Below are 16,716 nucleotides of genomic sequence, written 5' to 3' on the forward strand. Positions count from 1 at the left end.
GATAGTAAGCGTCTGAAAGATCGATAGACGTGGTGACGGCTCCACGCAGAAGTAGAGTCCGTACTTGAGCTACCGTAAGCATGCGAAACTTGTCGCATCTTATGTAGCGATTTAGACGTGACAGATCTAGAATCACTCTTTGTTGATTGGAATCTTTCTTTGGGACAGTGAACAACCTGCCTTGAAATTTGAGGTGCCTTACTTTCTTTATTGCTCTCTTGTTGAGAAGCTCCGTCACAAAATCCTGTAGGGTTTTGGAGGGGGGCTGGTAAAACCTGGTCAAGGGAGGGGGATCCTTGATCCAGCTCCAACCCAGACCTTTGGACACAATACTGTGTGCCCAGGGGCTGAAGGACCACTGGTCTTTGAACCAGTAAAGGCAACCACCTACCTGACTGGTCTCAGTGGGAGGAGGAGGGTTTGCTTCCTCTACCACGGCCTGATTTTCCCTGGGAGGTGGATCCAGCTCTGCCTCTGTATGGGGCTCGACCTCTGCCCCCCCTTGCGCTTCTATTAAGGCCGTGAAAGACCCCACGGCACTCATAGGTGGGTTGTACGCGGAGAGGAGACGTACGATGGTGCAGCAAGGGGTTGGGCTGGTTGAACCAGCACGTATTGATGGGGTTGAGCCTTGGAGGTGGAGGGTTGACCCACCGCCAAGACTGGGACAGCCTGAACCATTGTCTGGGGATGAGGCCTCCTGTGCCTCCTGAACCGTTTCCCGACTTACCTGGGAGCTGCCAGCCGGGAGTTTTCCGCTTGAAGGCGGAGATACCCCAACGAGAACGTAGGGCTTTGATTAGCCCTAGTAGCCTCGCTCAGGACTTGTGAGACTTCCTTCTCTGGGAAGAGATTAGTCCCCCAGATGGAACTCTTCATGAGCTTATTAGGCTCATGACGAATGGTGGCATCCGCAAAATGAATTTGCGGCACTCCAGTTTCGCCACCATGAAGTCATATAGGTCTGACTGAAAACCTGCTAACAGGGATTTAGCCAGAACCTGGAAGAGCTGCTCGTCTGCACAGGAGACGGCGACCGCCTCTGACAGACACACGGAATTCAAAGACCAGCTCAGTCTCGTCCTTGCCTCAAACTCCGCCTTCAGGAGAGCTTCCGGGAGTTTGGGAAGCTGCTCGCTGAACTGTGAGGATGCACAGAAAGCATCTAACTTGCCCACTGTAAAAGTGGATGGGGCGTCTCTCCAGAACTCCTCACCTCCCGGGAATACCAGGGATGTGGAGTCCGTCTCCCTGAGCTGAGGCAAGGGTTTGCCTTCGAAGCAAGCCTAAGCCGTCGCCAAAGCAACTTTATTCAGGCAGGGAGTGGGCAACTTATCTCCCAGGGAAAACATTGTATAGTTGCCCTTGAACGGAGTGAGTTTCATATTCTCTGCCTGCCACTCCGTAAGAGTGCGAAGCAGAGCAGATTGGGCCTGGTCCCTAGGGAAGATCACCGTCTCCTTAGGGACCTTGTCTGATCGTACCCAGGCCTCCTCCGTCAACCCTAACGAAGCCTGGGTAGGGGGCAAGAGGTCAGGGGAAGAACTCCAACTCCTCCAGACGTCTCGTGCCAAAACCCTCGATAGTCAGGGTATCCTCGTGTTGAATGGCACGAAGAGCAAAAACGCCACGGGTTTCCTACATCAAAAGGAGGGAGGAGGCAGTATCAGGGGATCTGGTAGCTAGGTCCGGCTGGGGTGCCGAGCGCCCATATCGGCAATAAGATTCTCCTGACTCTGCAACCTCTCAGCAAGCTTAGAAAGCTTGAGTCGACCTCCGACGAGAACTTGGCAAGTAACATCCCGGCAAATGCCTCAGGGTCAAAGGGAGGCTGGCGAGGAGGGCTGGGTTTGGCCGCCCTCTTACTCGCTCCTTTGCCCGAGGTTCCTGATTTGCTCCCGGAGGCCAGAGGTACGGAAACCTTTGCCTTCAACGGGGAAAGGGGATGCCTTGCGGGAAGACGAGGACTTAAAGCCCTTCGCCTTCCACGAAGTCTTCAACTTGGGGACAGTAGATGGAGCGCTGTCCCTCAAGATGGAAGACTTAGAGAAGCCCTGAAATGAAGAGGTGGATGATGAAGGGGAATCAAAGAGGGCGCCCGCCCCCACTGCCTCACTTACCTCACCACCTACCTGGACGTGCTCAGTATTCATGGGCTCCAGGTCTAAGTCCAGAGCGGCGACGTCCTCCGAAACCTCCGCGTAGAGAGTTTCATCTAGGAGTGGCTGGGTCACAACCCGGATCTGCTCAATGATGGGTGCGCCACGCCAGCTGGCACTGCGCCGCAGCGATCCGGGCTCGGGGTAAAGCAGATCTCTCCACTTCTGGCCGAGGACGTATGGTTTCCCGACGGAACGTTTCTCCCAAACCCAGCCACCCAGGCGCGGAGAGACTCCAGGAACTCCTTCTTGGAGGACTCGTCGGCCTGAAAGGGGAGCAGGGAATCAAAGGGAGGCTAAAAAATACCTTAAATAACGTAAGCGTTAAAACAAAATATAGCAACATTGTAAGCTGTAACTAACATGAAGATGGAAAGCAAGCAGCTTACCGACTCGTCCTGGATGCACCCGCAAAGAGCAAAGCACACCTCGCAGCCCTCCGGGTGCCAAACGATCAAATCATCGAGCCGGACCGCACAGCCAGCGTGGGTCCGACACACCACGTGCCCGTAGGGTTGTTGGAGGGCAGCGGTACACCCGGGCTCCTCACAACGAACAGTCTGTAAGTGGAAACAGTAAATGAGCTTACCTTCCTAAGGAACTTAAACTAAGCAGGCAAGGGCATTTCACTTAACCACCGGAGTACTCCGGTGGAATGAAAAAACCTCGTCAGAGACGGGCCTACTAGAAAAGTAACTTAAAATTAAGGTAAGCAAGAAAAACCCCCCCCGACTGCCGGAATATTCCGGCGGAATGAGGGAGCCGAATCAACGGGACCTTTACCGCAAGGGATGCCGGGAACAGGACGGCGGAACCCAAGGGTAAGATCACCGGACTCTATAACCATCATAGAAATAAATAAATACATATTCGACAGCGGGGTGAGCCACCGGGAAAAATAAATAAACACACATATCCACCGGCGGGGTGAGCCGCCGGGGAAAAATATAAATGCATACATATATATAGGATGGTAACATAATTGGTTAACAAAGATATACAAATCCACATTCCCCGGAGTCCGGTACCACCCTCTCCGGGAATCTCAAGCCCCTACCGCTACAGAACAAAAGAAGGGTGAGGCTACCAAACACCACAATCCACCGGGGCAGGTGTAAGCGCCAGTCAACCCAACTAGAATATCTCGAACGCCGGAGCGAACCTGGAACAAGGCTGAGAAGATAGACCCTGAGAAAGATCGAAAACCTGCTTGATCCTAGGAGAGCGGGTTAACGAAGCACGGGGCCCAGCAAAATGCCACCTGGAATCAGCCCTGGGAGGGAGCGAATCCCTCGACCAGGAAAGATCCCACGACTCGGAGTGGAAGTCGGACACCGACATCACTCACACGAGAAGATGACAAAAGCTGGACCTAAAACAGGGTAGAGGGGGTGTGGACAGGGAAGGGAGTAGGCCAGAGCAGAGGAAAACAGGAGACTTGGGGAGATGCTCACCCGCTCAACTGCATGGTACCAAAATCATGGCCTACTCTGAAGGAAAGGGAGGGAAAAAACGACTAAAACCTCTATACTCTCACCCCACACATAGACGTAGCCTATGACATAAAATAAAAAAAGGGGGAAAAGGAAAGAAAGGGAACGAGGGAACAACAGGGAGAGAAATTCCCGAGTCGAAGACCAGCCAGAGCCGAACGTAAGGGAGAGCTATAAAAGCATGGAGGAGACACACCCACCGAAAAAACTTCAACCCCTCCGTAAAGGAGAGGGAAGAAAGTAGGGTCTCACTCCATCACCCAAACAACAGTCAGAGGAAGGCACGACAACAGAAACTCCCTCCACCTGCTGACCCTCCCCTCTCGCCTAACCTAACTCAGGTGAAAGAGAGAGCAGGAGGTCAAGGGTGCAATAAAAGCCTAACATACACTAGGCTACAATAATAAGGTTAACCAAAATAAATCACCATCATATGTGCAAAAATATAAAATAAAATAAGATAATTATATGCTTGTGTTCAGCGCATAGCCTAACCGAGGGAGGCGACAGGTTGAGCCTGACGTCCCCACGGAACTAGACAATGAAAGTTAACAACATGATGTCGAGCACTAGCAGAATAAAAATAAAACAATTATAATAATAAAGCTAAACTGTCCAAGAGGAAACATCCTGGGGAGTCACCTAAGCGGGAACATAACGGGAACCCGATGCGGGAACCTTGAAGGTATGGATCAAAAACATTATCGTTAGAGAGACACCGAAACAACCCAGCTTAGGAAAAGCCACCAGGATGAATCCTAGGGGAAAAAAGATAAGACATGAGCCGACCAGAAAAAACCCAAACAGAACAAGCTGGACGGGTAAACCTCGCGGACAACATGGTTGGCTGGGGGACGCCGTAGCGTCATAACAAAGCCGCGTATAATTAATAAATACGGGCTAAGACAGCCAAACTTATCATAAAACAACCCCACAATAAGATGGTACTTAACTTGGAAACGGTAAAGCTGCTCGACGACATGCTGCAGATGAAAATAAAGGCAAAACACAAGCCAAGCAGAAAACAACAAGTGCAAAATCAAGTGCTAGAAATGGAAAAAGTTCAGATGGCGCTGGAGTCGCCAGAGGGCGGGCGGGTGAGCGTGGGCTGGACGGCCCCTTGCTCTACCCGGGGATCTTGACATGGGGATGTCTATCGAGTGTGGCTCTGTGGTTGTGATTCCTTCACTCACCCTTGGTTATACCGACGTCTTCATTGAAGACGCTTGATCTGGGGGTATTAACTCCAGCATTCCTGAAAGCTTTTTTCTCTGGTATATTTAGCAATATTTATACCTAGAAATTCGTGTTAGTATGGAATTTCACCGGGTGACACGGGGCTGAACTCAGAAAAACAAGTATTTTTATTCAGTTGGCTGAAGAAGACCGTTGCATAAACGGTTGAAAGCTCCCTTGTTTTTATCCTTTTGTATTTTTTGTATCTTGGGAAAAATACAATTTATCAGTTACATTATTGTGGCTTTTTTACTTATTATTTTTTATCACAATATAGTGATGCACCACAGTTTAATATTAAAGTAAACACAGCATATCATAAAATGTATTTTTTTTTTCAATGTCTTTAAGTACATACTGAACTTGTGAATTCCTAGTGTTTTTCCTAGTGTTGCACCTGTTCTGTATGAAAATGGGACAGCCTCAATACACTATGAGAGAAAATGGCTCTGACTGAATGTAGGGGGGGACCTGAGTTTAGCTTTCACATTTAACCGTAAGCCATATATTTTTAAGGGTAATGCTGTAAGATGACTTTGAAATGATATTTTAATGATAAAATAAAGTTTGTTCATACTTACCTGGCAGATATATATATAGCTGTATTCTCTGATAGTCCGACAGAATTTCAAAACTTACGACACACGCAGTGGGAGATCAGGTGGTTAGTACCCATTCCCGCCGCTGGGAGGCGGGTATCAGGAACCATTCCCATTTTCTATTCAGATTTTCTAGTGCCACTGTCTCCTGAGGGGAGGTGGGCAGGCACTATGAATATATATATCTGCCAGGTAAGTATGAACAAACTTTATTTTATCATTAAAATATCATTTTGTTCATGAGACTTACCTGTCAGATATATATATAGCTGAATACCACCATTGGAGGTGGGTACAGACAGAATAGGATTTAGGAAAACACACTACATGTAGGTGAAAGATACCTTGGTTCCTTACCTGTTAGCATAGCTGACTTCTGTGATTACTGTCACCCAAGTCCGCTTCTGCTTAACTAGAGTCTCCAGCAAGGGTGTGACCTGTATAGCTGGTGAGTTCTAGATGATCTGTCAACGGGGGCGTGACCACAATGTGACTAGACCATATTGACCATACAATGAGGGCAAACGAAGTAAAAACCAACCACCTGACCAAGCCTAACTAAGTTAGGATAACGCAACTAAAGCTAACGAGTGGGAAGTCCATCCACAGGCAGTCGACCCAACAACCATAAAAACACTATCCAACCATTTTCTATAGGATAGGATGAGTGTCATCCCCTGCCCCCAGGAAAGTATCTGCATGAAACGTATGGTCCTAGCGAGAAGCAGTTCTCATATGTCGCCTTCACATCTCTCAGGTAGTGTGAAGCGAACACAGAGTTGCTACGCCAAAATGTGGCACCCAGAATGTTACTGAGTGACATATTCTTCTGAAAAGCCACTGAAGTTGCAAACCGCCCTCACCTCGTGAGCATTGACTTTCAGAAGTTTAAAATCAGTGTCTTGACAGCATGAATGGGCTTCCTTAATCGTATCCCTCAGAAAGAAAACCAGAGCATTCTTCGACATAGGTAAGTCCGGTCTCTTTACGGAACACCATAAACTATCTGAGGGGCCTCGACTTTCCTTCGTCTTGTCTAAGTAGACTTTGAGAGCCCTAACAGGGCAAAGGACTCTCTCTGGCTCTTGAATTAGGATCTCAGCCATACCCTTGATTTCAAAGCTCTTGGGCCAAGGGTTAGACGGGTTCTCATTTTTCGCTAAAAAGGAAGGGCTTAAAGAACAAACAGCGTTATGTCCTTTAAAGCCTATATGTCTACTAAAGGCTTGCAGTTCACTAACCCTCTTTGCAGTTGCTAGAGCGGTTAGAAAAATAGTCTTTCTGGTAATGTTCCTCAATGATGCAGAACAAAGAGGTTCGAAAGGAACTGGACATCAGGAACCGTAAACACAACATCCAAATTCCAAGAAGAGTCCTTAGCTGAGGCACCTTTGAGGTTTCAAGGATCTAAATAGATCGTGAAGGTCTTTGTTGTTAGACAGATCCAAGTTTCTATGCCTAAAAACAGATGATAGCATACTTCTATATCCCTTGATAGTCGGGACTGCTAGTTTAACATCACTCCTCAGAAACAAGAGGAAGTCTGCTATCTGGCTCACAGAGGTCGTGGTAGAGGAAATGCCCTTCTTTCTACACCATCTCCTAAAGACGGTCCACTTGATTGGTACAAATTACTGGAAGAGAGTCTTCTGGCTCTGGCAATAGCTTTCCCACTGGTCTAGAAAAACCTCTCGCTCTGGCCAGCTTCTCGATAGTCTGAATGCAGTTAGACTCAGAGCGGGGAGGTTTTTGTGGTACCTCTCGAAGTGGGGTTGTCTGAGTAGATCGACTCTCATGGGCAGAGATCTCGGAAAGTCCACTAGGAAGGACATGACCTCTGTGAACCATTCCCTCGAAGGCCAAAACGGGGCGATTAACGTCATCCTCGTCCCTTCCGACAACGCAAACTTCCTGATGACTTCTCCGATGATTTTGTACGGGGGAAAGGCATACACGTCCATCCCCGACCAATCCCAGAGAAGAGCATCTACTGAGAGCGCTCCTGGGTCGAGAACAGGGGAGCAGTAAAGAGGAAGTCTCTTCGTCTTGGAAGTTGCGAAGAGATCTACCAAGGGACGTCCCCAAAGCTTCCACAGTCCTTGACACACCTCTTGGTGTAGGGTCCATTCGGTCGGGAGCAGTTGTCGCTGCCGACTTAGAAGATCCGCACGGACGTTCTCTACGCCTGCAACAAACCTCGTGAGGATCGTAATATTTCGGGCCTGAGCCCACAGAAGGATGTCCTTTGCTAAGGCGAACAGGGACCGAGAGTGAGTTCCTCCCTGTTTCTTGAGGTATGAAAGGGCCGTGGTGTTGTCCGAGTTGATCTGGACAACTCGGTTCGTGACTCGTCCCTCTAAGAAAAGAAGGGCCAACTGAATCGCCCCCAATTCTTTGAGGTTTATGTGCCAGGACACCTGTTCCCCTCTCCAGGTGCCCGACACTTCGTCCCTCCCCAGTGTTGCTCCCCACCCCGAGATGGACGCGTCGGAAAACAACACTAGGTCGGGGTTCTGAAGTTTGAGAGAAAGGCCTTCTGCCAACTTCGATGGATCGAGCCACCACCGTAGGTGATTCTTCACCTTTGGCGAAATACTCAGAGAAACTTCCAGATTCTCCTTGTCCTGCCAGTTCTCTGCAAGGAAGAATTGAAGCGGTCTGAGATGCAGTCTCCCCAGGGAAACAAACTTCTCCAGCGATGAAATGGTCCCCAGCAGACTCATCCATTCCCTCACCGAGCATGTTTCTTTCCGCAGGAAGGCTGAAACTTTGTCTAAACACTGTAGTTGTCTTTCTTGAGACGGAAACGCTCGAAAAGCCACTGAATCCATCTGAATCCCCAGATAAACGATGGACTGAGTCGGGGTCAGATGGGACTTTTCGAAATTCACCAGAAGTCCTAGGGACTTTGTCAAGGTCAAAGTCGTGTGAAGATCCTCCAGACACCTTCTCATTGACGAGGCTCGAATGAGCCAATCGTCCAAATAAAGAGAGACTCTTATTCCTCCAAGGCGAAGCCATCTCGCAACATTCCTCATTAAAATCGTGAAAACCATAGGAGCTGTGCTGAGCCCAAGCAGAGAGCCCTGAACTGGAATACCTGTCCCCGCAGGACAAATCTCAGGTATTTCCTTGATAGAGGATGTATAGGGACGTGAAAATAGGCGTCCTGGAGATCGAGAGAAACCATCCAGTCGCCTGGTCTTAGGGCTCCCATGACCGACTGGGACGTCTCCATTTGAACTTTTCCTTCAGAACGAAATGGTTCAACTTGCTGACGCCCAGAACTGGTCTCCATCCCCTGACTGCTTCGGTACCAGAAACAGCCTGTTGTAAAAGCCCGGGATTGTAAATCTGAGACCTGCTCCACAGCTCTCTTCTCGAGCATTTGCTCGAGCAGGTTGAAGAGAATCTGCTGCTTCTCCTGCTGATAGGATGGCGACAGATCTATGGGTTTTGTACATAACGGAGGCAAGACGAGGAATGGGATCTTGTATCCCTTTTCGATGACTTGGAGGGACCAGTTGTCCGTCCCTCTCTCTCTCCAGGCTCTTGCAAAAGAAAGAAGCCTGGCTCCTACCGGTGTCTGAAGGTCCACGGAGTCATTTCTTGCCCCTGGTCTTAGAAGGGGCTCTACCTCTTGAGGGACCTCTTCCTCGAAAGGACGATCTAGAAGAGGGTCCTCCACGAAAGGGCTTCTGAATCTTGGAAGCCTGCCCAAGGGAAGAAGTCGAAGGGGCTGCAGGACGTCTAGAAGACTGGGCCAGGAGGTCCTGAGTAGCCTTCTCTTGCAAAGTGGCGGCCATATCCTTGACTAAGGGCTGGGGAAAAAGATGGCTAGAAAGCGGAGAGAACAACAATTCTGCCTTCTGAGTAGGAGAGACCGACTTCGCCGTGAAGTTGCAGTAAATGGCTCTCTTCTTTAAAAGCCCGTGCAGAAGTGGGCAGCCAGTTCTTCGGAGCCATCCCTAACCGCCTTGTCCATACAGGATAGGACGCTAAACAAATCTCCCAGACTAATGGAGTCAGGGCTACGAGCCTGCAAGTCCAGGACTCCCAGGCACCAGTCCAGAAAGTTGAAGACTTCTAAAGACCTGAATAGGCCTTTCAGATGGTGATCGGTCTCAGATAAAGACCAGGACACCTTCGCTGATGAAAGGAGAGACCTTCTGGGGGCATCCACAAGGCTGGCAAAATCCCCTTGAGAAGAGGAAGGAACTCTCCAACCAACCTCCTCTCCTGTCTCGTACCAAATTCCTGCTTTTCCACTCAATCTTGATGGAGGCAGGGCGAAAGAAGTCTTGCACTGGGCCTTCCTGGAGTCCATCCACTCCTGAACCTTGTTAAAGGCCCTCTTCGTAGAGAGAGACGTAGCCATCTTCACAAAACCAGAAGACTTTTGTGATTTAGACGAGGTTAGCTGCGAGGGGGAGGGCGAGGAGCAGAGGGTTGAAACTTGTCCCCAAACAAGTCCTTCAGCAGCCTAGTCAAGACTTGGTAATCTGCAGAAGCTGAAGAAGAAGAGGACTGATCCTCAACTGCAGGATCCTGAGCGCTAGACAGTTCTCCTTCTTCCACAGGAACAACCAAGGGGCAGGAGAAGAACCGGGAGGACGAAGTCCTTGCAGACCAACACGCAAAGGGACTTCTGCTTGGAAGAAGTCCGAGAGGGGTCGCAAAGTCCGGCAGAAGAGTCTAAACGCGTCCCGGTCGAGCGCCCTGACGAATTCCCGACGAGCTTCTTGACGATCGATCCGACGGTAGCGTCCTGGTGAGAGCGAAGTCCGAGGAGGCGTCATGCCTCGCAGCAAGGAGGCGTCGTGCCGAAGCAAGGAGGCGTCTTGCCGAACTGCAAGGGAGGCGTCTTGCCGAGCAGCCAGGGAGGCGTCATGACGAGCAGCAAGGGAGGCGTCATGTCGAGCAGCAAGGGAGGCGTCTTGCCGAGCAGCATGAGGAGCGTCATGCTTAGCAGCATGAGAAGCGTCCTGGCGAAAAACAAGAGGATCGTCAGAACGAGGCGCCAAGCCTGGCAGCATGAAGAGCATCAGAAAGCGGAAAATTGCTATCCCTGCCGAGACCAGTAAAGCGCTGAGCAACAGGACTTCTAGAGGGTGGCGAAGCATGAGACGACGACGAACGTGGAGAAGGAGAAGGGGAAGGTTTGGACCTCTTGATCGGCAGCCGGGAATCCTTCCGACGACGACACGCATCAGTCTCCTTCTGGGCCATTAACGAAGCCAACTGCTTCTCCTCCTCAGGAGAAGGGCTGATCCTGTGAGAAGACGAGGGGCGAGGGGACGCCTTCTTCCTTCTCACAGGGGAAGCAACAGCCTTCTTTCTGGAGCGACCGGAGCGCTCAAAAGCGTCATCGTCCGATGACGTCCTGGTCCTCTTCTGCGCGGGATGGCGCCAAAATCCTCCGGAGAAGAGCGAAGAGCGTCACGAGAAAAGGGACGTGAAGCGTCCCCTTCTTTGAAGCTTCTCTTCAAAGGGCGAGAATCCTTCTGAGATTTCCACCCCGACGCCGGGAGGAGGAATCGGGGAAGAGAAGCAATCTTAAGGATTCGTGCCCGAGCACGATCCTTGGCAGCCTGGGAAGTGTCATCAGGACACTGCCAAGGGACGCCAGATCGGTGGGGGTCCGCGTAACCCTCTTGCGGCTTTCGACTTGCCCACTCCTGAGTCCTGGGAGTCCGACAGAGGTCTAGACCTAGAGGCGTTTATACGGCCGATCTGACGCCCCACAACACTAGGGGACAGACACTATCACTGCACTTCACAGCACTTTGAAGAGCGAGCATTTTAGCTTCCAAGGTACGAATGGAAGACATAATAACCGCCAGGGCATCACCTTCCGCAGACACAACCCCGGGTTGGGGCAACACCACAGGGTTAGGAAGAGCTACACGCCTACAGGAGGGTTAGCAGGTGAAAAACACTACCCTGACTCCTACCACTTCTGGAGGAAGACCTCCTGATCCTATCTCGCTCTAGCTTTCTCATATATGAATCATAAGTCCTCCAACTAGCATCAGACAAAGATTCACACTCCTTGCATCTGTCATTCAACAAACAAACATGCCCTCTACACCCGAAAGCATACAGTGTGAGAATCTACCAAATTTTCGGTAGCCTCACCTTACAGTCTTGCACACAGCAAACTCGATAACTAGAAGAACTAGATTCAGACATCTTAATCCAAGGAAAAACAAAGCCAAATCCAAAACAATCCACAATAGCGTATGCCTAGCCACAAGTCCAAGTCAAAACCAAAAGTCAAACAAATACTCAAGTGACAACCAAGTTTTATCCGAAATCCAAGACGGAGGTACTGAAAACAAGTGTTGACAGTACCGGCGACAGAGAAAATCTGAATAGAAAATGGGAATGGTTCTGATACCCGCCTCCCAGCGGCGGGAATGGGTACTAACCACCTGATCTCCCACTGCGTGTGTCGTAAGTTTTGAAATTCTGTCGGACTATCAGAGAATACAGCTATATATATATCTGACAGGTAAGTCTCATGAACAAAATGATATTTGTGTTTTAGGATGACAGTTTTAGGTATATTTGGTGTAGGATGATAGTTTAAGGTATACATTTGGTGTTTGAACCATTAAATAGGCAGTTATAAATGTTTTTACAGGTAGGTTTTGGTGTCTGACCTGTTTAAATATGCAGTTATAAGCATTTTTTGTGGGGGTGTCAAGTATTTGCCGATTTTAGCTATTCGCGGGGGGTTGTGGTACCTATCCCCCACGAATACTGGGGGTTTACTATATTGTGGATGTTCACTACGATAATACTAATACTGTACTGTGTTGGAAAAATGTAGAGAAGTGATTACTTTTTATGACTACACTACATTTACCAATCACAAACATACTAAAAATTCCAGTGTTATTGGCTGTGGGTGTCTACCATCAGCTCAAAAATAAGCAGACTATCCAAAAGTTTTTCAGTAATGATAAAGCCAATAGTGAAATAATTCTGGAAATTCAACAGGTGAGATTACCACCTTTCTTTAAGCAGATCATATCAAAAACTAACTGAAAGATTTTACCATCAAATTCCCAACTTTTCTGCAGTATCTATGGGACAGTGAAGCCTGATGTATAAAATGCTTTAGAGCAAGTTCCACTAAAGAAAATAATGAAAAATTCACAATAATTTCACAAAACTTACCCAAATCAAACAAATACCGTATAAAATCACGACGATGCAAAACACCTTATAAATGCTACATCAGCAGCAACTATAATGTGATTTGTTTACTTTTGGGGAATATTTCACTATATTCCCAAGACAGAAGCCACAATGATTCTATATAAAACATTTGTACTCATCCTTGGCATGAGATCCTGATACTGATTCCACAAAAGGAATGTAAAAAGCTATTCATCTAAATCCACTCAAGCAAATTAGTAAAAAACATAACAGAATCTTCAAAATTAGCTGGTTCGAGTAACATGATGGTGACATCACCTCATTTCCTTGTTCTAAACCATATTAGTATTAATGGCTCCTTCCCCATCATCAGATTCTGGGTTACAGATCTCCATGTACCATGAAAAACTAGGAAAACAATCACTTACATCTTATACACCTAATTCAAGCTTACCTCTCCTTTTGTAATAATGCCAGGCAGCATCAGATCTGCACCACCAAGTAAAACATCAATTACAGGAGTGTGAGTAGTAAATGTATGCATTAAATTTGGATATTTCCATAAAGTATAAACTGTAGGAAAAATCATCTTCTCTTTCTCCACAGTGAAAAATGCTGGGTCTTTTTGAACCTGAAATGAAAAGCTTAAATAAATTTAATCATGTAAGGACTGCAAATGGAGAAATGATAACTGGTTTCTTTCCCACAAAATTTGTTGGCATATAAAGTAATGCAGGTAACAAGACATATCTGGCCAAAGTAATTTTAGCTACTATTGAAGGTAAAGGTAGGCTAAGTCAGGTTAAATTAAATTAGATTAGCTTGAGTTAGGTTGCGGCCAAAATGACTTAGGGCTGACACAACTGGAATCTTATCAATTATCATAAAGTGCATCACCACCTTTACTTTCAACAAGGCCACCAATCTAAAATCATCCATCAGGATCCAGACTAACAGAAAAGGGGGATGCCTGGCTCTTTGTAGTCAAGGCATGGCCTACTAGCCTGTGGCCTACTACCTTAATCAACTTTTTAGAATACCTTCAGATATCTCCCAATACAGTTTTGATGGTAATCATTTAAGGGGCATGCCGATTGCCGAATTTCAAGTGCTGTAATGATCAAAATTGAGTTATTGACTGTTGTGGACTGTTTTATGTCTAAATAAACATACCCTGAAGCATTACTGTTCAAAAAAAATGTTTAGACTGGCTTACTGACAATTTTGTTCATCGCTTGTGTGGCGCTGTGAGTGACAAATTGTTGCAAAACTTGTAACAAATTTTCTAGTCCTGTTTAGTTCATAATCAATATACTTTGTCACCCACTAAAATATCCCATCCTTTCTAGTGGTAGCATTGAAGAAAATGAGAGATAAGAGTAACTCGCTCAAAATGTCCCAATCATCCCGAGACCCGTGAAAGTGGCACCATAGATTTACTGAGCCGAACAATTTACATATACAATGTTTTTGTATTTCTTTACTTATTATTACAATTTTGTATTTATTGACTTTTTATATTTCTTGACTTATTTTTACAGTAAAATAACCACGAAATGTTAATAAACATGCTATAAGCAAATATACAGAAACATGCAAATAAATAGCAATCTTCCTCATCACCATTCACATGTACAAAATTTGACATCATAAGTGAAATTATTTACAAGTCAATTTATTTTATTTGAAAAAATAAAATAACTTTTATGTTTTATTTCCTCAGGATATCTATACAGGGTGTCTATTCACAAATAAAAGAAATATCTAAGTATATGGCAACATTTCCTTCGGACGTGCCATGTAGCGCCACAGTGTACTTCACGAATGTCAATCACCAAAGAGGAAACCCAGCACGGATCACATTTCTTCCCATCCGATTATTTTGTAAATTTCAGGGGATTTTTCTTATATGAAGAACTGTTTTTTTTTTATTTTAAAAAATTTGTTTCAACTGCAAAACTTATGCACTTAAGAGGTAGAATTTCTTTAATTCCTGACACAGGTATTTTCAGTATCAGTTGTATAATAAGTGGTAAAATTTTGAGGCAAATCCCTTCAATCATAAGGTAGCTAGGATCTTTACAATGGGGCCTTATGGTGTCGGTGAACCCCTAAAATTACTATTTCACAGTAAAACCTCAACTTCTGATAATTTTGTGCTTATCAGCTACATTACTATGATGGTTGTTACTAGGTTACATTTTTAGATATGATGCTTTATCAGAGGAATCTCTTATAATTACTATTAAGTATATAGTACAGTTTAGTTTAGGCTAGAAATTATGAGGAATTATTATTTCCTGCTGGATATCTTGTAAATATTCAAGTGTGGGTTATCATACAAAGTCTTTATTATTTATCATATTTTGTTACCTATAAAAAATCAGATCCCAGAGTATCTGCCAAGTTGAAGTCCTACTGTATTAATAATGATAGAATGCTGAATACAGTACAGGTACTGAAATATTAAAGTAAAATTTCACTTAAAAAAGCCAATACACTAAATTTTCAAGATAATTTGTATTTTTCCTACACAAACACACCCACATATACACAACAGAGCCTTTTATGTAGGAGTATTCCTTGCTCGAGCTGGAATCAGTCACTGAAGCTTCATGACAAGGTGGTAGGTGGATGAATGGGCGGTGCTACCTATTCACCTGAAGTAACACCGTAATCCTTCCATTCGCATCAGGAAATATATGGGGTGGATTTTTAAAGTACAGTAATTTGTATATTTCCTAACTATACAAACCTAAGGTCTTTACATAAGGAATATGCTTCAGCGTAGCTGGACACGGCTGTTTAACATTTAAACAAGGTGGTTAGGTAGTTAACTACCGGGGACTGGGTGAGAGTCCCATCCACCCAACTGATAAGCTTCACTTTGCCTTTTGGCCCAGGTGTCAGACTGAGGGGTGGCATGAGGTGGGCATATACTAACTGTAAAGTCCTCAGGTTTATATAGTTAGGAAAAATACAAATGACTTTAAAAGTTTGTCATTTGTTCCTACACAACATACAAACCATCGGTCTTTCCATAAGGAAGACTTACTTCTTGGTGGGAGGAGTCTGAGTAAGCTTCTGAACTGACTGGCAGTTCACCTCACCTACTCTTCTTCCAGGTCATGTAGATCAGCTGTCAGACTTCTGGGCTTTTTCAAATGAATGGGTATGAAGCAACATTATTCGAAAAAGGGCCAGGATGAATCTTTGCATGTCAGAGACATAAAGCATAAGGGCTAGGATGAATCTTTGAATGTCAGAGACATAAAGCAATGCATAAGCAATGGGTTTGTTTTATTGTCATGCCCTCTCTTCCCTTGTTAGAGAGGGGATCAGGATTGCTTCTATCTACTGTAATGGAAATACCAGTTAAAGTTAAGTTAAAGTCCTCCTGGACCTCTGTAGGCTCATAAGGCAAGCGCTGATCTCCTGTTTCTTAGGCCGACAGCCCATGGGGGACAGGTCCCAATGCCTATGACACGTGGTCAGTGTATTGAAAAACAACAAGTTTTATCTGAAGACAGAAATTTTGAAGGGTGATGTACTGTGGCTGATAGGTAAGAACACCATGAGTAAAATGGATATGACTATAAATTTATAAGAGGAGTGTGTTCAAATAAAAGTATTAAAGATAAACAGGGTCACCTAAGAATACCAATTCTGAGGAGGAAGGTAGTAGATGAATTGTTACTGGAGGAAAGAAAAGGAGAGTCTAAAGGAAATTAAAGGTGCAATTACTAAGTTACATCTACAATTTGGTCACAGAAGTGGAGACAAAATATGGAGGCTAACGGATGAAGCACAGTGGAGTGAAGGTCTGAGAAAAAAGAAAAGGAAGAAATAAAAAAAGTTACTAACAGACTTTACTGCAAGTTGTGAGGTACGTAAAAGATACAAAAGAAATCCAGCAAAACCAGTAGTGGGATTTTCTTGGAGTAAAATATTTAATGAAGTTGTAGCAATGGATGTGGGAGAGATAGAGGAGAAAAAGTTCTTGGTAATGGTAGATATGGCAACGAGACATTGTCAGGCCTTTTAGATAAAAGACAAAAAACC

The 16,716-nt window shown here is 45.9% G+C and overlaps 1 protein-coding gene across 3 annotated transcripts in view; it reads right to left on the bottom strand.

The window, feature by feature from the left end:
• Window positions 1-16,716, bottom strand: part of eIF2D (eukaryotic translation initiation factor 2D) — a 192,550-nt gene that overhangs the window by 133,522 nt on the left and 42,312 nt on the right. For all 3 annotated transcript variants that reach the window (XM_067089626.1, XM_067089625.1, XM_067089628.1), the window contains exon 4: window positions 13,109-13,285. In XM_067089626.1, the coding sequence (XP_066945727.1) occupies window positions 13,109-13,285 (177 nt within the window). The remainder of the gene's footprint in view (window positions 1-13,108; window positions 13,286-16,716) is intronic.

This window comes from Macrobrachium rosenbergii, chromosome 46 (assembly GCF_040412425.1).
Source record: "Macrobrachium rosenbergii isolate ZJJX-2024 chromosome 46, ASM4041242v1, whole genome shotgun sequence".
Classification (NCBI taxonomy): domain Eukaryota; kingdom Metazoa; phylum Arthropoda; class Malacostraca; order Decapoda; family Palaemonidae; genus Macrobrachium; species Macrobrachium rosenbergii.